The following is a 19,915-nucleotide window of genomic DNA, read 5'->3' as shown; positions in this document are numbered from 1 at the left end:
TCGGTAGCAATTTGAACCGGAAATCCGGCCGGAACAGAAATCTTAAATATACCCGGAACAGGAGCCGGAATTTCGACCGGAAACCGGATCCGAACCGAATTCCGGTCGATCACTAATCTAAAGACGCAAAAAAAGAAGCGTTTTATTTTGAAGTCACTTTTTTGGTAAAATTTAAACCCATTGAAAAAGAATTCTTTCATTTTTTTCCTAACTACATTTATAAACCTTTTACTATAACTGCTGCCAATGTTGCCTCTTAGCTGAATGAGCTTGTGCGTGCACACCACTCGTAAAAATTTATCTCTTTTGCAAAGACTCTTATTTCCTCAAAATTTAGGCGAGGGAATTTTCAGAAAATAAGAGTCGTAATTATGGAAACTTCAAATATATAAATCTAAGTATATAAAATTGTTAATGAAATGTAAGTACTTAAAATTTATTTACAAACATTAATGTTTGTAAACTTTTGTTTTAAATTCAAAATTTTCAAGAATTCGTACATCGTCTTTAAAATGTTTAACATATAAGATTCTGAAAAATTGCAGGAAACTTTGTCGTCGGACTTTTTAATAGTTTTCATTTTCAATTTGGTTACCAAAAAAAATTTTTGGTTACCAAAAAAATTGATTTTTGGTAACCAAAAATCAATTTTTTTCAAAAGCTAACAACTAAACTTTTTAAAAAAGTTGAAGTAATACATCTGTTTTCAGCTGAGCACTTAGCAAAACAATGTGACAGATCCTGATAATTTTCAGAGTTGGCAGTCTTGGAAAAATGACAGATCAATACTAGTAGAGAAGAGTAAAGAAAAATAACGCGAATTACTTTCAAAAACACCAACACTATCACTAATGGTGAACCACATAATGCACCACTTACACTCTGGTAATCGTCTCTTTATAAGAAACTTATCGTTAGTTATCTCTTTATAAGAAGCTTATCGTTATTTACCTCTTTATGAGAAACTTTTATCGAATAGTTATTTTTTTCTCCATGTAGATTGTGATGTTCTTGAGGTCAAAATTTTTCCAATTTTTTTCCTGTGCTCTCTTAAGATTGTTATGATCAATGATAAAACTAGTATTTCTGTAAATGTAATTATTGTGATTATTACGGTTATATTCCGCTTTGGTAACTTTTTTAGAAATATCATTTATCTTTGAACAAAATGTACCTTTTTCACAGAACACCCGACAGAACCGTTCGGGTAATCGGGTTCGGGAACCGATAGCATTAATAATTTTCGGGTACCGAATTTTTAAATTACCCGAAAGATTGAGTCGAGTCAGGTTTGAAAAATTTCGACTACACGATTTTATCGGCGTTATCGGGTAATACCCGTTCGGGTAATCGGAGTCCGATAAAATTATTTTTAGCTTTTATCGGTGACTGATACTCGTTCGGTTCCTATCGGGATCCGGACATTCCCTACTCCAGATTGTGCACTTTACGTTGCACAGTGACTCAGGATGATCAAAAAACTGCAAAAACTCTATAAAACTCAATAAACGTCCTAAATAAACATGTGAAAATAATAGTTTTTTGGGTCTAAGAATTCAAATTTATTGACAAAAATATTTTTTACGCGTACCTTTGACAAGTACCTTTCGCGCATACGCGCTCATGCGCCCGTAAGGTTTGGGTGCTCGCGTAAAAAATAAATTTAATTGAAATTTTAGAATTTTCAAGCCAATACACAACATCTTGGTATATTAGTCTACTTGATATTTGTATAACAATGGTTTTTAAGTAATGTTGATACATAAAAATAAAACTTTTTTTCTGATTTGTTATGTTTATTTCATTATTTACCTTACAACCATTTTTATAACTTCATCTGGTAATGATTTCTTTGATAATTCTTATGTTTTCTAAAATTTGCTATTCAAGAAATACAAATGTGATTGATGCCATAAAAACCTTGTTTTATGGATTCATTGACATTTGTATTTCTTCAATAACACCCTATACCGCAGATGATCTCAGAAATCCCTTTATATTCTAAAAGTAAAAATGTTAGTTAACTGAAAAAAATCTCCTTGGAACTCGATGGAACATTTTTTAGTTGATATTTAAAACAAAGAAAATATGCATTTATTCTATTTTATTTCAGAAAGTTCTTCTAATTTGAACAAAAAAATCAGATTTTTTTTTTTTAAACCATAAAATACAGAATATAAATTTTATGAAAAAATTTGTAATTTAATATTATTAAAAAAAGGACACGGTATTTACAAAAAAAGTTGTGAGGGGTTTATTGCCATTTTTATGTTATTTTGAGTCACTGCGTCTAGTTAGGAAAATATTGCTTTTATTCCCAACAACGTATTCTTTATTTTTTTCAACTTAATTGGTGTACAGTGATATATATATATATATATATATATATATATATATATATATATATATATATATATAAGATGCACCAAAATATCCCCAATTCAAAGTAACCTCACTTTACCTAATTTGTGTAAATAAAGCTACTGTTGACACAATGGAACACATTGAAATTTGTTCCCTATATATTTTGGAGTTATTATTTCAGGGTTGTGTGTATATTTATATATATATATATATATATATATATATATATATATATATATATAAATATACACACAACCCTGAAATAATAACTCCAAAATATATAGGGAACAAATTTCAATGTGTTCCATTGTGTCAACAGTAGCTTTATTTACACAAATTAGGTAAAGTGAGGTTACTTTGAATTGGGGATATTTTGGTGCATCTTATATATATATATATATATATATATATATATATATATATATATATATATATATATCACTGTACACCAATTAAGTTGAAAAAAATAAAGAATACGTTGTTGGGAATAAAAGCAATATTTTCCTAACTAGACGCAGTGACTCAAAATAACATAAAAATGGCAATAAACCCCTCACAACTTTTTTTGTAAATACCGTGTCCTTTTTTTAATAATATTAAATTACAAATTTTTTCATAAAATTTATATTCTGTATTTTATGGTTTAAAAAAAAAAAATCTGATTTTTTTGTTCAAATTAGAAGAACTTTCTGAAATAAAATAGAATAAATGCATATTTTCTTTGTTTTAAATATCAACTAAAAAATGTTCCATCGAGTTCCAAGGAGATTTTTTTCAGTTAACTAACATTTTTACTTTTAGAATATAAAGGGATTTCTGAGATCATCTGCGGTATAGGGTGTTATTGAAGAAATACAAATGTCAATGAATCCATAAAACAAGGTTTTTATGGCATCAATCACATTTGTATTATTTGCATGATATGCAAAATGATATATATATATATCATTTTGCATATCATGCTTTTATAACATTTTCGCTTTAGGGCCACAGTAATTTGAAAAATAAAAGCAATACAACTTTTTTAAACGTATTTCAAAATTTAAATAATACCGATATAATTGAATTTTAATACCAAAAAAATAATTTTCCTGATTCTTGCATTGCTTGTTTTAAACTTAATTTCAATCTCTGACCCAGTGCATGACTTGTAATGTATATTACACTTTCGAACGAACCTCCGTAATAATATTACTAATGAATCAATCTCGGTACCACAAAATAAAACACCCCCTAGTTATGTTAAACAATGTTGTGAGGATGTCTAAAAAAACATTTCCTAGCTATGCATTAAATTCTAAAATTTTTTTTACCAATATCCATATATATCCAATTTTACGGCAAATTTGAAAAAATCCATATGAACACTTTTTATTGGAGTTTTAAAAATTACGTAAAAACTTTCCGTAATTGCGAATTATTTTGCGTAACAAGCTTTATAGGATAGGGCCCTGGGTAGTAAAGATTATGCATTTTACACTTGAAAACTTTGACTCCTTTTTTTAAGTTCTGGGACTAGGTGAGGATATAACGGTTATTATTTAAACAACTTGAAAATATACATCAGGATTTCTACAACTATTTAATCGTGGTGGCCCAAAACTGTATTGAGATAACCAACCTAATTTAAAGCTCAACAACTAGAAAAATACCGTATATCGTTTTTTTCTTCTAGAAGCGAGAACACTTTCAAATATTTATACAAATAAACACGTGTCTCATAAAAACATCTTTAATAGGCGTTTGTAACATAAATTACTGAGGTTTCATAAAAGTAAGCACAAGTAATAATCGACATAAACAGTTATCGGGATAAGATTTTTTTGCATATTTTGTTAAAAGTGAATATAATTCACATATAAGAAATAATATTTACACAAGTGAACTCCATATGAATTGTCTAGTTCCTAAAATGTATTCAAAACCAGATTCGTTTTCTTTGCCATAACATCAATCACAGATAAAATAAAAAAAGTTAGCAAATGGATTAGGACACTACACTTATCTTAAAAATGAAGCAAAAATGCACAAAAAAGCAAATACAAACAAAAAATAATAAAAAAGCTGTCTGGATAGGAAACAGAAAAACATAAGAGCAATTTTCAGAGGATATAGAATTAACTTTGACTAGTGATCTTTTCTAGCTTAATTTTGCCAAAAGCTCTCTCCGGTAATGAAGAAGATGATACTGAAATATCTTTACCAACAAGATGGCATTCAATGTCAGAAGCAGATGAAGTTGTATTGACTTGAACAGAAACAATTGGAGGTTGGTAACCCTTTTGACCACGGAATGGAAAGGCACTGATTAAAAAGCCTTTTGGTCTCACTATAGCATCACCCTATAAAATAGATAAACAGTTTATGATTAATTTATGTTTAACAAGGTGTAAAAAAAAAACAGAATAGAGAGTTTAATGAAGATTATTACCGTACACTCAAGATGCAAATAGTTACTACCAGCGAAAGGAGGCTCTGGTACCCAATTAAAGACCTAAATTATGATTTATAGATACAATAACTATTTAAAAAAAAAAAAAAAAAAAAAATCAAAACCAAGAAAAGAGAGCAATGTTAAAAAGAAACAAATATTTGTCGTAATATAGTAAATTTTAATATTATTAAGTATATTTGTCACTACTGCCCTCTCCCCATATTTAAAAAATACACATATAGATTGTTTCTAACTAAAAAAAAAATGGGTTGGAAAGGCAGTAAATTTTAATAAAATTAAGGGTTTTTTTTAATCATCTTTTTTTTTTTTTAATAAAAATAAAAAAAAAGTAAAATAAAAGAGAACCTTGTTAATACGGATAAAAATGCAAGGTCTGCCTTTAGCTAATCCAAAAGTACTATCAGTATCACCACTACAATCAGCCAATAGTGAAGTGTTAAATCTACAAGGTTTTTTACCAGCAGGTGTCCCACTAAGGTTTGCAGGATCACATGTGTCATTAGAATAAAAGTTAGTGTCATTATAGCCTAAAAAAGTTTAAAGAATTAAATTTACAACAAATTTTAAAACTACACACAAAAATATTCTTACAATTTTAAATAAATACAATTTTAAAAATATTTTTACAATTCTTACTTTTAATTCTTATTTTTAAAAAAGAAAAATGTTAAAGATGTGAATAACAAAATTTGTCATTATTTTTTTTAAAAGAGAACTAATTATTATTTAATGCCCAATAGATACAGGATTTTTCAACATCTATGATCTTTAAAGATTGAGGTAACACTGTTTGAAATGTAATAACTGTTAGTGAACTTGTATTCAGTATGGTTTGAGAAATATTTTTTATACACATTGCAACAACCTTAGTAATTACCTTTAGTTTTTAGTAAATATTCTTTAATGAATACTTTACATGCACTTCATGAAATTGATAATTGACTTCACATAATTGACTTAGTATGTTTGTTGAATAATTGCAAAATCAGAAAAGAATATAAGTTGCCTTGATAAAAAATTTTCCGAGACATTTATGTGCAAGAAGTGTAAATATTGAAATCAAATAGTTGGCTCATGAGATTGAATTGACCCCAACATTGAATCAAATGGAAGTTCAAGAGAAACCTTTGTGCTCAAAACAGGTGGTAACATAATACCATTGATTTATTACTAAGATCTTTTTCTTCTCTCACATAGATATTCCCCCTCCTTTTTCTTTCTACCTGGACCTGCTGCAATGTCTTTTTTGTTAACTATTATTTCTTTATCCAACCAAGTTCGCTCATGTTCCAGAAGTCTTGAGAAGGTCCTTGAATGTTCAGCAATTTAGATTTGAATTTACATTTAAATATTGATCGAATTTTTATGAGATTTATGATTTCAGGTTTATTATTATTTTCATGGTCTCGACCCCCCTAATCTACAAAACTCAAGTCCGGGAGCCTCAAGTAAATTATGATAATTAATTCCTAACTCTTCTTTTCATGATAAAAATATATGCAATGAACTGTTATTCGTTTATTTTGTACGCAAGTTTTATTTTTTAAACGTTTAATTTAGGCTGTAAGCCGACAAATCATGCAATTTATGGTTTTTAAAAGTTAACATAACTTGTTTGAGCATGAGTTTTTGAATGCTGCGTTTTGAGTGATAACAAATTAGCTCTGTAGTGCTAATGTAGTGTGAAAAATGTGAAAAATTTTTGGAATGGCAATCTAAAATCAAAATGCAATGTTAAAAAATATTGTTTATAGTTACCAAATATCTTAAGCATATACCTTCAAATTGCACTTTTTAACGCGATTGAAGTTCAAAAAAACTGGGGGTTCACCAGTTTTTTTGAACTTCAATCGCGATTCCTAATGGGTTGAAAACGAAATATGATTTACTTCCCCAGAATCCGATATTTATTGATTCCAGAGTTATTAATAAACTTCTAGATTACGATTTTCAAAGTATTTCACTATATTAGGGAGTTCGTTGACTCTAAAATGATTAAACTAAACGAGGGTTTTCTTAACTAACGTCCCCAAGATTTTTAGCAAAAGCAAGTCTTTCCGCGCTATATTGGGGAGTATGATTAACCAATCAAAAGTCTTTCTGCGCTATATTGCGGAGTATGATCCAATCAAAATTTTATACAAAATTAAACATTCAGTTCACGCTTGTTTATCTAATGATGAGTTCATCTTATGATGAGTTGGGCAGATTAAAAACGATTATGATCTAGTTTTACTTAAATTTTACAGTGGTAAGCTATGGTACTTTCATCAAGAGTGTGGTACTTTATTGGTATGGTATGGTTATGCTAATGTAGTACTTTTATAAAAAAAAACCTTTGGCGGAATTGAGCTGTTAACAAAAGTCGCCAACAAAGGCGGAGTTGTTTGCTACATGAGCGTCGATCGCTCATGTAACAAATAACTCCGCCTTCGTCGGCGGCTTTTGTTAACAGTCAATCAGAAAAAATTTCAGAATCAGAAAATTTTTTTGTTAAATTCAGATAAAATTTTTATTAAAATCAGATGAAACTTTTGCGTATTTTTGTCTGGATTCACGTTTTAAATAAGAAAATATAAGGTTTCTCTTTTTCCCGCAGATATTTTATCTGAATCTTTATCACCTTAAAAATATTCAAAGATGTTTAAAAGTTTTTTTCAATCACATACAGCGCTGAACGTTGCAAAGTTCTTGAAAAGGCGCCATTACATTAACTGAAATGAAATGAAGTGATGGCTTTCGTTAAGAGGAGAATTTTTACTCATAAAAGTTGTCTAATGAAAGTTGATAATAGAAAAGTTGCCTTAGAAATGGCAGCCATGATACATCTTAAGGCGCCTTTTCCTAAGTGCTTTAGGTCCAGAGAACTCGGTCCTTGCCACAACTCATAGATCCGAATCTGTGCACACATCATAGAAACATTTATATTGTTAAGAATTAATATATCATACCAGAAAAAGACAAGCTCTTGAAAGAAAAGAATTTTAATGGAAAAGAATGAAGCAGGAGCTACTTTTAAAGCAAATGATGTTAACTACTCAAAAAAATTACATATACAAAAACTAAATTACATATGATTTAAACAAAGTGGTACTTATCACAACTTAGCTGTCTAAATTAAGTAAACATTTTAAGATATTTTGTCACATCAAATTCTGTGTATGGCTGCAATTAGTTCCATCTATGATTTAATTTCTTTTATTTATTTGAATCATTTAGAGAACAGATTTCTATTTTATAAGAAATACAATTACCTTTAAGAAAATTTTTTACCAGATCACGATAACGTTCTTGAAGTTTAGTATCACTAATGTTATAACTAGTTGGCAATCTACCATTTGTTTGATCAAGTCTAGTCAAACCTGAAACGAATGAGACAATTAAGACTTTACATCAAAACTTGCTTCTTTCTTTCAAAGAAATTAAAGTAGTTTAAGGTACAAATGAATCTATTACAAAAAACTAAGAAAAATCTAAATCATTTTAGTAGTTTTTTATTACATTGTCAGTAGAAAGCTTTGGGGAAACAATTCAATACTTGAGCAGTTATAACAAATATACCACATGCAATTATCTTTTTACACTACACCTATAAAGGTATAACAATACTTTTAAAAGTAGAACTTTAGTAAAGCTAGATTTCTTTCTTTTTTTCTTTTTAATGGTTTAGTCATTGCTTTTACAAATTACAAATTCTATTTACATTTATTAGCTCAACTTAATTATGCAACTTTCTTATATAGCCTTTGAAAAATAAATTAGGCACCTGGCTGATTTTTGATAAATTGTGTAAGAGTTGGTCCACCTTCACCATCAACTGGGTTTAATGTTGAAAGAAAAATAGCTAGCATAGCAGCAAAAAACCCAGCCAAGAAACCATAGAAAATTAAATAGAATAATCCAATCTTAGCTGAAATAAAAATAAAATGCAAAGTAATTTAGCCTACCATTAAAAAAATTAAATTTTATCTAATATTAAACATAGTTTAGCATAAAAAAAGAAAAGGTAACATAACATTGTGTACTTTACTCTCAGAATAGAATAAGATTAAGCTTATCTGCTTATATTAAATCCAATATAATCCAAACTATTTATTAACTAATAAATTGCACAAGTAATTATAAGACCTTATCTCATCAGAAAAACAAATAGAAGTTTAAGTAAAAGATACTAACCCCAATTACTACCAGTTCTTCCCATAAATTCTTTAGTTTCGCCATTCCATATAAATTTTCTGAGATTATGACAGCGTTCATTGCATTTTTGACCAAAAGATTTCTTTTCAGCAGTGGCTCCAGCCTTTACACTATCCCCTGTCATTTTTTAGATAATTTCTATAAAGAGATGATAGTCAACAGAAATCAGCTAGTTTCCTCTCTCTATATTATAGGAGAGGCGTTATTTATGGCACATGCAACGAAGTCGTAAGATAAAAAGACTAGGTTCTAGTAATACAACGGAAACATGGCGCTTCTTTTTTAAAAAAATATAAAAGATTTATGAGCAAACATTTCTTGCTGCGCAAAGTTAAGATAAGAGCTTTCTTAAACAGCCATTAAGTTTTAAAAAAATATAAAGCAAGTTAATAAGTATAAACAATGCAACTTACTGATCTTAATAGAGATCATAAATCGTAACAAAAGCGTACAAAAAAAAAAAAAAAAAAAAGATTATTATGAGAAACCTTACAAATAGGAACCAAATAATGAAGAACTTTAGTTTCACTTCTTTGAAATTATGTGCATAAGAAATAAATAATTAGCAATAACTTGCTAATAGCGTGATCGCATATTTTGAATTGCGACCTTGTAAAACCGGTTAAGACTCATTAAAACGAGTAAGATAACGATTCCTTGTTTGCTTTTGATTGACAGCCGTTTATTTTTAAAATGTAACGTTTAAACTAACAATTTAAATATTTAGATATCCTTATAAATTAAACCATGCTATCAATTATGTTTTTTTATCAATTGTTTACTAACACTTTTTTTGACATCGATGTAAACTTCATCTGTTTCACCATACTTTTTTGAAAATCTTGTTTCGTATTAACCTGATTTATAACTTTTATGTAAGTCGAGAACACCAACCTTTTATATTATTTAAAAAGTAAAATAGCAACCAACAGTATATAAAATACGTTACAAACCCAAACACTGTGTTGAGCTAATAGCAATACGTTGAAAAAAAAAAATATCAAACAATTGTTAACATGAGTCTATTTATATGGGAAATAATCCGTTTGTCAATAAGATTATTTTAAATAAGCCTTGAAAGCTATATATTCCTTTTTAATGTCAACACAAATAAATACGAGTTTTTGAAGAAAAACTAGAGTAGCTAGAATTAAGTATTGACATATAAAACCGAGTCCTTTTGTTAGTCTTTTCCAGTTCGAATGTTAAACAGGTAATCTGAAATTTGAACCCCATATTGTCAACTGTCTTAAAAGTAGATAATTTTGTTATTATTATTATCATCAATTATTATCATCAATTCTCAGTAAAGTATTGATTGGCCTATTAAACAAAGCTTTTATTCAGTTAAGTTAAAAAATGCTCTTTTATTTTGCTTAAGAACCAGAGTTAAATAATTTTATTAAGGTACTAGAAATTTCAGTTCTTAGAAGCGTAGAAATCAATATAGATGTTTTATAAGAATAATTCATTTTTAACATTAATGAACTTTTAACTGTTATTTTTTTATTCCTTAAATTTTCTTAGTATAGCCTGATTATAAAGTTTAGTTTATCAAGTTACATTTATCGCATTCAATTCTAAAACAATGTCAAATTAAGCCGTTATTTAGGTGTCATCAGAGCCGTAAATATTAAAAATCTTGAGGTTGTAAAACAATCTTTAAGATAACGGTTAGTCAAACAACCTGAAAGACTAAAATTGTTATAGCACTTGTTCTTGCGACACTTTGAATATTTTTTCTCCCTACTTTTATTTATTTTGTAAATAAATGAAATTTATAAAAAGCCAGCCTTTTTTAAAGCAAGATCCGGACTTAATGTGAAAAGCAAAAAGGGATTAACCATTATATATACAAAGACAGCACGTCAAACTCAAAAGACATTACAAAGACTGTTACGCGCATTTCAGTGATTGTACTAAAAACTTTTTAACAAACTCCTCGGTGCAAGTCAATAAATAATTACATTTTTCAACTCAGTTGAAATAAACAGAAAGTCTCTTCGCAATTTTATTTTCATGTTATTTGAGCGACATTTTAAAAACTTCATTATGAACCTATTATTTTTGTTGTTAAAATCTTAACTCCATCGTAAATGATATTTCAAAAAAAAATTGATCTAATTGAACCACTTAAAAATATATACCGACAAACAAGAAAATTTTATTGCTTTTTATAACCAATCTTACGTAATTTGTAATTTCAACACTATTTAGTAACCTGTATAATAACCACCCCCATTAATATAAGCGTAATACAACAATACCAACTCAAGCATAACAAATCCATAAAATTGTATTATCTCTAGTTATATTATATTTACATACATACTTAAAATTTTTTTAATAAAAGTTTTAAAAATATTTATAACTATATCAAAACTTCATCGATTGTTCTCTTTTTATTTCTGTTTTAAAAGTGAAGCGTTTCTTTGACGTGTAATTATAAACACAGGAAAATAAGACAGCGATAAAATAAGATCAAATACATAAGTGCGATAAAGAAAATCTAAATATTTATACATTAAATGTTTGCAGGGTTTAATACTCACTAGAAAACAAATAAAGCAATTTTCAGGGTTAAAATTTTATTACCCAATCTCTTACAAACGCGTATAAAGAAGTTACTTTGTGACGAAAAATATAACTAAGGTCTTGTCCTTAAAAATTCATTATTCGGTCTTAAAAAATATCCAGCGCTTTGGTAAATAATCAGTTAATTTAAAAATTTGTTTATACGGCAAAGTCCATCGCTTGTTTTTAAAAAAAAGTGGTTTCAAAAAATATTACAACGGAAAGTTTATATCACAGTTTAAAACATAGTAAATTAAAATCAAGGCGACAAAAAGTTGTTGCAACATAAGCTAAGATAGGTCTAAGTGGTATTCACGTGAAAATACACCCACACACGTGATTTACTAGTGCTTCTTTAGTACAGCAAGAATCAACAGTTCCAGTTTTAATCAGATTTCGCGGTTTTACGCATTTTTTTTTTTTTTTCTTAGTTTATTTAAAAGCAGTATCACAACCCCACTACCAGGAAAAAATCAAAGAAATTGTACAATAATTGCTGGAAATCAATTATAACTTTTAATACAAGAAAGTGTCAAATAACTGATGTATCATTTGGAAATGAAATGAGTGACAAGTGAAGCTGCTAAATGTACATAAACTTAAAAAGATTCTTTAGCAAAAATTTTCTAAGTTGTTAAATCTTTCATTTCACAACAGTGCGAGTAGTGTGTTTGTATTAAACCAAAAAAATAGAAATAGATTCTAAAACAGGATCACAGGATCCTGAGAAAAAAATCTTTTTGAAATAAACGTATCAAGAAATGTTAATAGCATTATCAATTTATTACATATTGATTATATAAAATAATGATATATATATCATTATTTTATATAATTAAAAATATTGGTCGCAAAAAGTCTCAACAAACGCTTTTATACAATTTACCGAATTGGGTAGTGATACTGTTACTTCAACTGTTTTTTATTCCTGCTGCTAATTTTAAAACGTTCAAGATGTTTAAACTTTCGTTTTTAAGCAAACAATGAATTGTATATTAATCAATTAATGTCATTCATTTGTTGTTTTTTAAATATGTTCATAGTAATAGTAAAAAAAGATATCTTCAGCAACTATAAACAGTTTTTTGCTTGTGGTTCTATTTTTAGCAAAATCATTCCAAAACTTAATTTAGCGCTTATTTTCAAATGCCAACCAACAAGCGTTGATATTTTTTAAAGTTTGTTCAACAGTATTTGTTTTTTATTGGCAGGAAAGTTTGAAAAAGTGCATTTGTACTTAGCGAACTTAAGAGTGGCTGACGCGTGAGTGGCTCCTGTGATTTAACTTTGATGCAATGTAATTTGGATCTGTTTTTTTTTTTTTTCTTTTCTATCGTTTAAAAACCTTTTTAAATCGCTAATGCTTTTTTCAAGTATTTCAATTTTCAATCACAGTACATGATCGACTAAATAATTGAATATAAACGAATTCTTTTAACACTTTAAGATCATTTATTGTGTAGTAATGGTTGTAAAAGCGCCAAATGCCAATTGATGACGTAAAGATCTCGATTATTAGAGTTAATAATGTTAAAGCTATCAAGATAGCTCAAAATCTCTTACGCCATATGCATTTGTAAAGACTTAGTTCGTCTAATCGTTCAACCTAAACGGTCATCACCCTGTAACTTGATAGTCTAGATTTAGTTTTAAGTCAGGTAATTTGTTGAAAGAATGTTTTAAAATATTTGAACAATTTTTTTCACACAGTCGTCTGTTTTAAGTTTTAAAATATTATTTTTTTTTTTTAAGGGCTTGTAGATGTTTGGGAAAGAACTCTCCACAAATTAAAAAAATTAATTCTTTGACGTGTAAATATCGTAATAAAAAAGAAGACCAGTGATGCTACGAACAAACTGATCTCTATCTTTATACCCAAGTTTTCAATTGGTTTATTTTATATTGAACTTTGATTTTCGTTGCTATGATAATCTCCAATTCAATCTTTCTGAATACCGAAATATCTTCATCTGCTTCCGCTTGTAACGAGGTAGATTTCTAGATCTATTTTAGTGAGATTAAATATTTTAGGTCGAATGTAAGAATTGAAAACCTTATTCTTTTGGCGTCTAGATGAAACAAATTGATTTTTTTTCTCATGAAATCCAGATGAAACAAATTGAATTTTTAAAAGCGGTCGATATGATGATTTTTTTAACATCAATGCAAAAGAAATAGATTTTCTGAGTATGTTACAGCGCGCATGCGTAGAGAAATGTGTTTTTGAACTAATTTTAATAATCTCATGGTGAGTTTATGGTGGTTTCTATGTAATTGCACGGTGGGTTTATGATCAATTTTTTGATGTTATAGCAAAAAAAAAAAAAAAAAAGAAAAAAAAGATCACAATTAATCTCCAATATATTTGTGTTAAAGTTTTGTATAAGTTTTTGTTAGGGAAATTTTATCACTACAACTATTTAGAGATTGATTGTTAAAATAACCATTTAATAACACAAAACGTTCGAAAGAGACGAAAGCTGTCATAAGAGATAACAAGAAGCTTATTAAAGTCTTTTTTCTCTCTCCTTTAAACAAATATTCTTTATTTATTTATTTTTTTTTATTATTACATGTTTGCTTAAATGTCTTTCTACTGCTTTATAAAAGATTGGTGAGTGAGTAAAAGACTAAGAAGATAAGAAGTTTTGTTTAAAATGCTCTATCGCGATGAATCTTGAAGATTGTGGTTCCTGCCCATGCTGCCAAAAAAAATCAAAAATTGTTGTCAACTAATATACCTCTAGAGACTCCAATTCTGAGATAAAGATAGAGCCACTTAACATTCAATTATTAAAAATATTAAAAGAAATAGTAATATAAGGAGCCAATGCTGAGGCGTTGATGTTGCTTTCATGCGAGTTTACTCACTGCGGATTTTGCTATTCGTTCGGTTGTTAAAATGATGAAGTTAACATTTTGAATAACCTAAAGTCAAACAGATATACGCGGGCTTTTCTTCGTAATGTAATGGTACCAACAACAAACAGATATTGAATATTTTTTACAGCTTTACTCAACCGGCTCATTGCATCTTCATAAGACTGGTCGGCTACTATTACTACAGTACTTCTGATGATAGCATATCAGTTATAGAATCATTTCAAATACCTTCTAAAATGGAACCTTCCACATCATATACTTTAAGTGCAACAAATGTAATAAATAGAGGTTTCTCGAAGGGTCCTTTTATGACCAACCAGTATGATGTAAGAAATATTCCAAAATTACTTAGAAATTACTCAAAAGTTACAAATGAAATGTTGTTTAAAAATGGGGGATCTGCAAGAGATCTTTTGGATCGAGCACTGTAAAACATATTAGAGCACTGTAAAACATATTAGAGTAGAATTCAAACGAGTTTTTTCATAAGCTAGACTATTTTTTACCAAAACAAGAAATCAACTTGGTGATAACACCTTAGGTGAGCTATGTTTTCTTTGAGCGTATTTCCAACAGCTTAGAAAAATTATTTAAGAAAAAAATTTTTTTATTTAAGATTAAAACATTAATGAAAAATTTTTACTTGACCGAGCTTAAAATTTAATTCCTAATTTCTATTTTATTTCATTTATGTATGAAATATATGACTTAATTATGTTACACTTTTTATTGGTTGAAGATACTTAAATCCCGAGATTTGGAGAAAAAAATTCGGAAATTCCGGGATTTACAGTTTTATCTCTGGGATTGCATTCCATATTTTCCATGCATTAGAAAAACAAAACGTTTGTTTTTACAACCAGCATGTACCAAATTCATATAGCTTCTGACTCTTATAAAGAATAGAACATTTAAAAAAAAATTTTTCGGTTTGTATAACTTCTTTTGTACAAACTTGTTTTTTGCTAAATTGCATTCGAATCGCCTGACTTCCAAACACGTTTTTCAACTTGTAAATTACTTTTCTGCATCCGTGAAGATTGCTTCATTTTCTCTGTTGTCATATGCTTTTGCTAACTAGGGAAGCAATCCTAAAAGCAATCCTGTGTAAGAAAAAGTGAAGCAAGTTTTTAAACTTTTTAATGCCGATAGCCGAATTATTTAAACTGACAATTTATTTTTGTTTTGCTTTTATTTATCATTGCGTCATTTCAGGCTGGCAAAACAAACCTGGTTGGAAAAAAAATTTGCTTCACTGCGGAAGCGCGAGTTTAGATATCTAGTTAATAAATATCATTGCATTTTGCATGCTAAATTATGTTTGTCCTTTAAGTTCGAATCTAGTTTAGTTCTAAAATACCCGTTTCTTAAAATTGTATTGTAAAGAATAAAATAAAAGATAAATATATACTGTTTGAAAATATTTTTTTAATAACGAAATATAATAAGTTTATCTTACTTGACTTCACAAAGATAACAAAAGTATCAAAAGAATTAGTAAAACATTAAATGACTCGCTTATTTCAGCAAAAAAACTGTTTGACCGTTTCAAGATTCATGCAAAATAAAAAAAGGTTCATGAAAAATTAAACACAATGCGCAAGATAATTTTTTATTTGAATAACCAACGCAGCTTCTTTAATCCTTTTGTAAAATACTTTGTTGTTAAAATACCACCAAAAGGTAAATAATTTATTGACGCAAAACCTTTAGACTGTAATTTTCAAACATTACATTTTTGGGGTTTGTAACCTTTTGTTTTTTACTCAAAAAAAAAACAAAAAAAAAAAAATTAGAATTAAAAACAAAAAAAAAAAAAACAAAAAAAAAACGAAGCACATGGATGTAATCAAAGAAAAATGGTGTCAAATTTTTATTCTTAAAAACAGCCTCAATTACAACCAGTCGATATGCACACGTAATATTACTTGTATTCATAACTTTACATCAGCATAAGAGACAAATAGTGGTATCAAAAGTATAAAAGATCTTCAGAAACTTTGTATTTGATTGTTTTTCAGAAACTCAATTCAGCGTAAAAAACCGAAATATTCTACCACAAATATCGCGCATAGTACCCTTTTTTCTTTTTGAGAAAATTCGAATGCTACGACATTAGAAAGCCATAGCTTCTGGATAAAATCTTCGTTTCCTTAAATGACATAAGTGTAAATTTTCTTTAAGTTCCAGCAATAGTCAGCCAAATCTTTAACACTCCAAATTAAAATTAAGATAGTGAATAAATTTGTGTTCCTTTCGATTGACACATTTAGGATTGGTAGTACAAAAAATAACAATTTATATTATCACGAAACGTCCGTCAAATTATAGAAGCACAAAATTTAAAATAACAATTTATATTGTCACGAAACCTCCATCTAATCATAGAAACACAGAATTTAAAATAAATCAATTGAGTTGGTAGTGCGAAAATGGAATGCAATTTGTCCTCTGAAATTCTTACCGTCCGCGCTCTAAATAATAGTTATTAAATTTAGAAACTTGTATTTTTGTTAGGAACTGTTTGATATGGGCAGATAAATTGAAAGATACACGTTTTTTTTTATGCGAGGATCTCTAATCATTCATGTTATACAAAGAGGTAATTTCTTGTCATTATCGCGTTTTCTTCAACTCATTAAATCCTAAAACAAAGAGCTTAATCTTTAAGAAAATTTATTGAGCCTGTTCGATGGAAATCGCACTCTGACAGATTATAAGCTAAGCTCCTAAACAAATGTTGAGTACTGCACTCTTGATAGGTAAATATATAAAGATAAATATAAATATATAGAGTAAAGATAAATATAAAGAGAAGTTTTTTTTGTAGCGATAACTTTTTGATCTGAGTTCTGATTTCCGAGCCGAAAAACTAAATATCTGTTTTCTTGTTCAAGTTTTTTTTTTTCAGAAAAAAAGTAAAACGTAGGAGTACTGAGTTTACAAAGAAGTTTGTTAAATCGTCAGGTTAGAATTATTCTGTTCTATCTCCCATTTTAAACGTTGGGAGAAAATGAATTTTTAATTTTACTAAGTAATGATCACTTTTAAAATGCATTTTATTTTTAAATTTTTTTTTCCTAAATAGTTTCTTTAAACATAAATTATTTTAAAAATAACTTACTTTTTAAAAAAGTAATTGTAAAATTTTAAGTAATCTTTACTTATAGAAAAAAATCTAAAACTTTCTTTCAACGTTTAAAATGGGAGATAGAACAAAATAATTCTAACCTGACGAAATGAGTCTCAGATAATTTTGCAATAATTTTTATTCCGGAAAATTATCCAAAGGTGTCCGGCTCAAATATACTTGCGATAAAAATCTAGGTACTGTGATGTTCCTCTAATGGCGAGATAATTAAAAATAAATTTGAAAATCAACTGGAACAGCATTTAATTGGATTAACTTATTTAAATCTTATGTAAGTGACCAAAGTTTAACAAATATTGCAGCCCTGAAGTTAAAAGTATTGCGAAATGTGTACAAAAATGATTCCATATTATACATACAGTATCCTCCTAAACCAAAGACGATTGACAGGAACTTGAATCCTACACCATTCTTATTGATGAGAGTTAAATTACCACGTTTTTTATCATTGACTCTTACTTTGGGACATAAACGACAAATTTTAGAATACAAAATGATGAATTCAGTACGAAAACATAGAATTTAGTTGACGATTATTTTAAAGCAATTCACACAAGTGAATCACTGATAAGAACATAGCAAACTCAACTCCTTTGCTATGTTCTCATCAGCATTTGTCTGAATAAGCAACATTTGCAGTGAAATGGATAGGTTGCAAGCATATATTGTAATTTAACTTCGTCTTTTGTAGTTGTCAGTCTTCATATTCCTAGAGACTGTTTTAGGGGACTGCTACTGCCGAATAAGTTAAACCTTACAGTTTTAGGGAACTGCTACTGCCGAATAATTTAAACCTTACAGTTTTAGGGGACTACTACTGCCGAATAAGTTAAACATTATTGTTAACTTCATGGTATATAAAAACTTCATAAAATTGTACGGGCAGGTAAATTATCATTATGTTTAATGATATTGTTTTTCCACAGGATTTTAACTAACTCTGATTTCTCAACAATCTCAAACGGTAGTAAATCTTTACAGCAAATAAGTCACAATTGACAAGCAATGACACACTTCCCATCAGTAGCTGATTAGTTATGAAATACTTACGTATTTACGCGAGTTTCTTGTAATTCATAAAAAAAATCAAAATTAATGCTAAACTTAGTAAACAATTTTGACGTTTTTTAAAAATCTAAGGTGTGCGTGATTAAGAATTCTTAAATATAACATTGACTCCTGGTGTAAATTTTGAAAAACGGAAAAAATCATTGTTTGGAGGTTCTGAAACTTTATCGTTCTCTTCATTGATAGAATATCGAGAGGATTAATATTTAAGAATATCAAGAGGATTGATATTTAAGGAATAAAAGGTTAACAAATAAGATTTTAGTATTGTGGAATTTAAAGAGATAAAATTATTATACAAGTAAAAATTGAATTAATCGAATACTCAGAAATAATATTTTATTCTTAAACACTTCTAAAATTCTTATGTTTTACTTCAAAAATCTGAAAACTTTAAATTAGAAAAAATGTGATTATTAGGGACTTCAATTTTATGAAATCAAAAAATTGGATGATGTTTATGAATGAAAAAAAGAACCTTTTTCCTAAAACCTAATGCAAAACATCACCTCGCTGTCTACAGGATTGTTTTGCTGTAAAAATGGCTTCAACTTGCCTTGCTTAGAAAAGGCTGCTATGATAATAATGTTAAATAAATAAATAAATAAATAAGTAAATAATGATAATAATAATAATAATAATGATAATAGTAATAATAATAATAATAATAATAATAATAATAATAATGATAATAATAATAATAATAATAATAATAATAATAATAATAATAATAATAATAATAATAATAATAATAATAATAATAATAATAATAATAATAATAATAATAATAATAATAATAATAATAATAATAATAATAATAATAATAATAATAATAATAATAATAATAATAATAATAATAATAATAATAATAATAATAATAATAATAATAATAATAATAATAATAATAATAATAATAATAATAATTTACAAGTAAATTCTAATGGTCATCCAAAAAACTTGCTCCATATTTTTTTTTCATTTAGCAAACACTTCAATCTCAAAATATTTTTTTGATAATATTTTTAGATTGTAATCTCTTTAAGATCATTTATAGCCGTTTATTTTTACTTATTTGAAGCGGTTGAACAGACAAACCCAATATAAATAATAATTATTTAATTTTCTGCTTTTTGAAATTTTCAACTTTGCAACGAAGTATTTGTTTTGTATTTATTTTGTTTGTTGTGATTCCATTTTCCCCTTCCATTGTTATTTTAAAATCT

The 19,915-nt window shown here is 27.8% G+C and overlaps 1 protein-coding gene and 1 long non-coding RNA gene across 3 annotated transcripts; one reads left to right on the top strand and one right to left on the bottom strand.

The window, feature by feature from the left end:
• Positions 1 to 4,013: 4,013 nt before the first annotated feature.
• On the bottom strand, positions 4,014 to 11,437 carry LOC145191262 (sodium/potassium-transporting ATPase subunit beta-3-like). The gene is made up of 6 exons (XM_090067590.1): positions 8,996 to 11,437; positions 8,586 to 8,729; positions 8,074 to 8,181; positions 5,165 to 5,346; positions 4,796 to 4,858; positions 4,014 to 4,706 (listed from the first exon to the last, which is right to left on the bottom strand). The coding sequence occupies exons 1-6, from the start codon at positions 9,138 to 9,140 to the stop codon at positions 4,482 to 4,484; spliced, it is 867 nt and encodes a 288-aa protein (XP_089923716.1). The 5' UTR covers positions 9,141 to 11,437; the 3' UTR covers positions 4,014 to 4,481.
• A 1,368-nt stretch (positions 11,438 to 12,805) lies between these two features.
• Positions 12,806 to 14,959, top strand: LOC149882253 (uncharacterized). Of its 2 annotated transcripts, XR_016445238.1 has the most exons (4): positions 12,806 to 12,887; positions 13,054 to 13,248; positions 13,343 to 13,580; positions 14,201 to 14,959. It is a non-coding gene; the product is annotated as an uncharacterized LOC149882253 (long non-coding RNA). The 2 variants fall into 2 exon arrangements; XR_016445237.1 differs by having other exon boundaries at positions 13,343 to 14,959.
• The last annotated feature ends 4,956 nt before the right edge of the window (positions 14,960 to 19,915 follow it).

This window comes from Hydra viridissima, unplaced genomic scaffold (assembly GCF_058129835.1).
Source record: "Hydra viridissima isolate aposymbiotic clone 2 unplaced genomic scaffold, HvirCarnegie_v1 scaffold_11, whole genome shotgun sequence".
Lineage (NCBI taxonomy): Eukaryota > Metazoa > Cnidaria > Hydrozoa > Anthoathecata > Hydridae > Hydra > Hydra viridissima.
The sequence above is the reverse complement of the archived record's forward strand: the minus strand, read 5'-3'. Positions and strand labels throughout refer to the sequence as shown.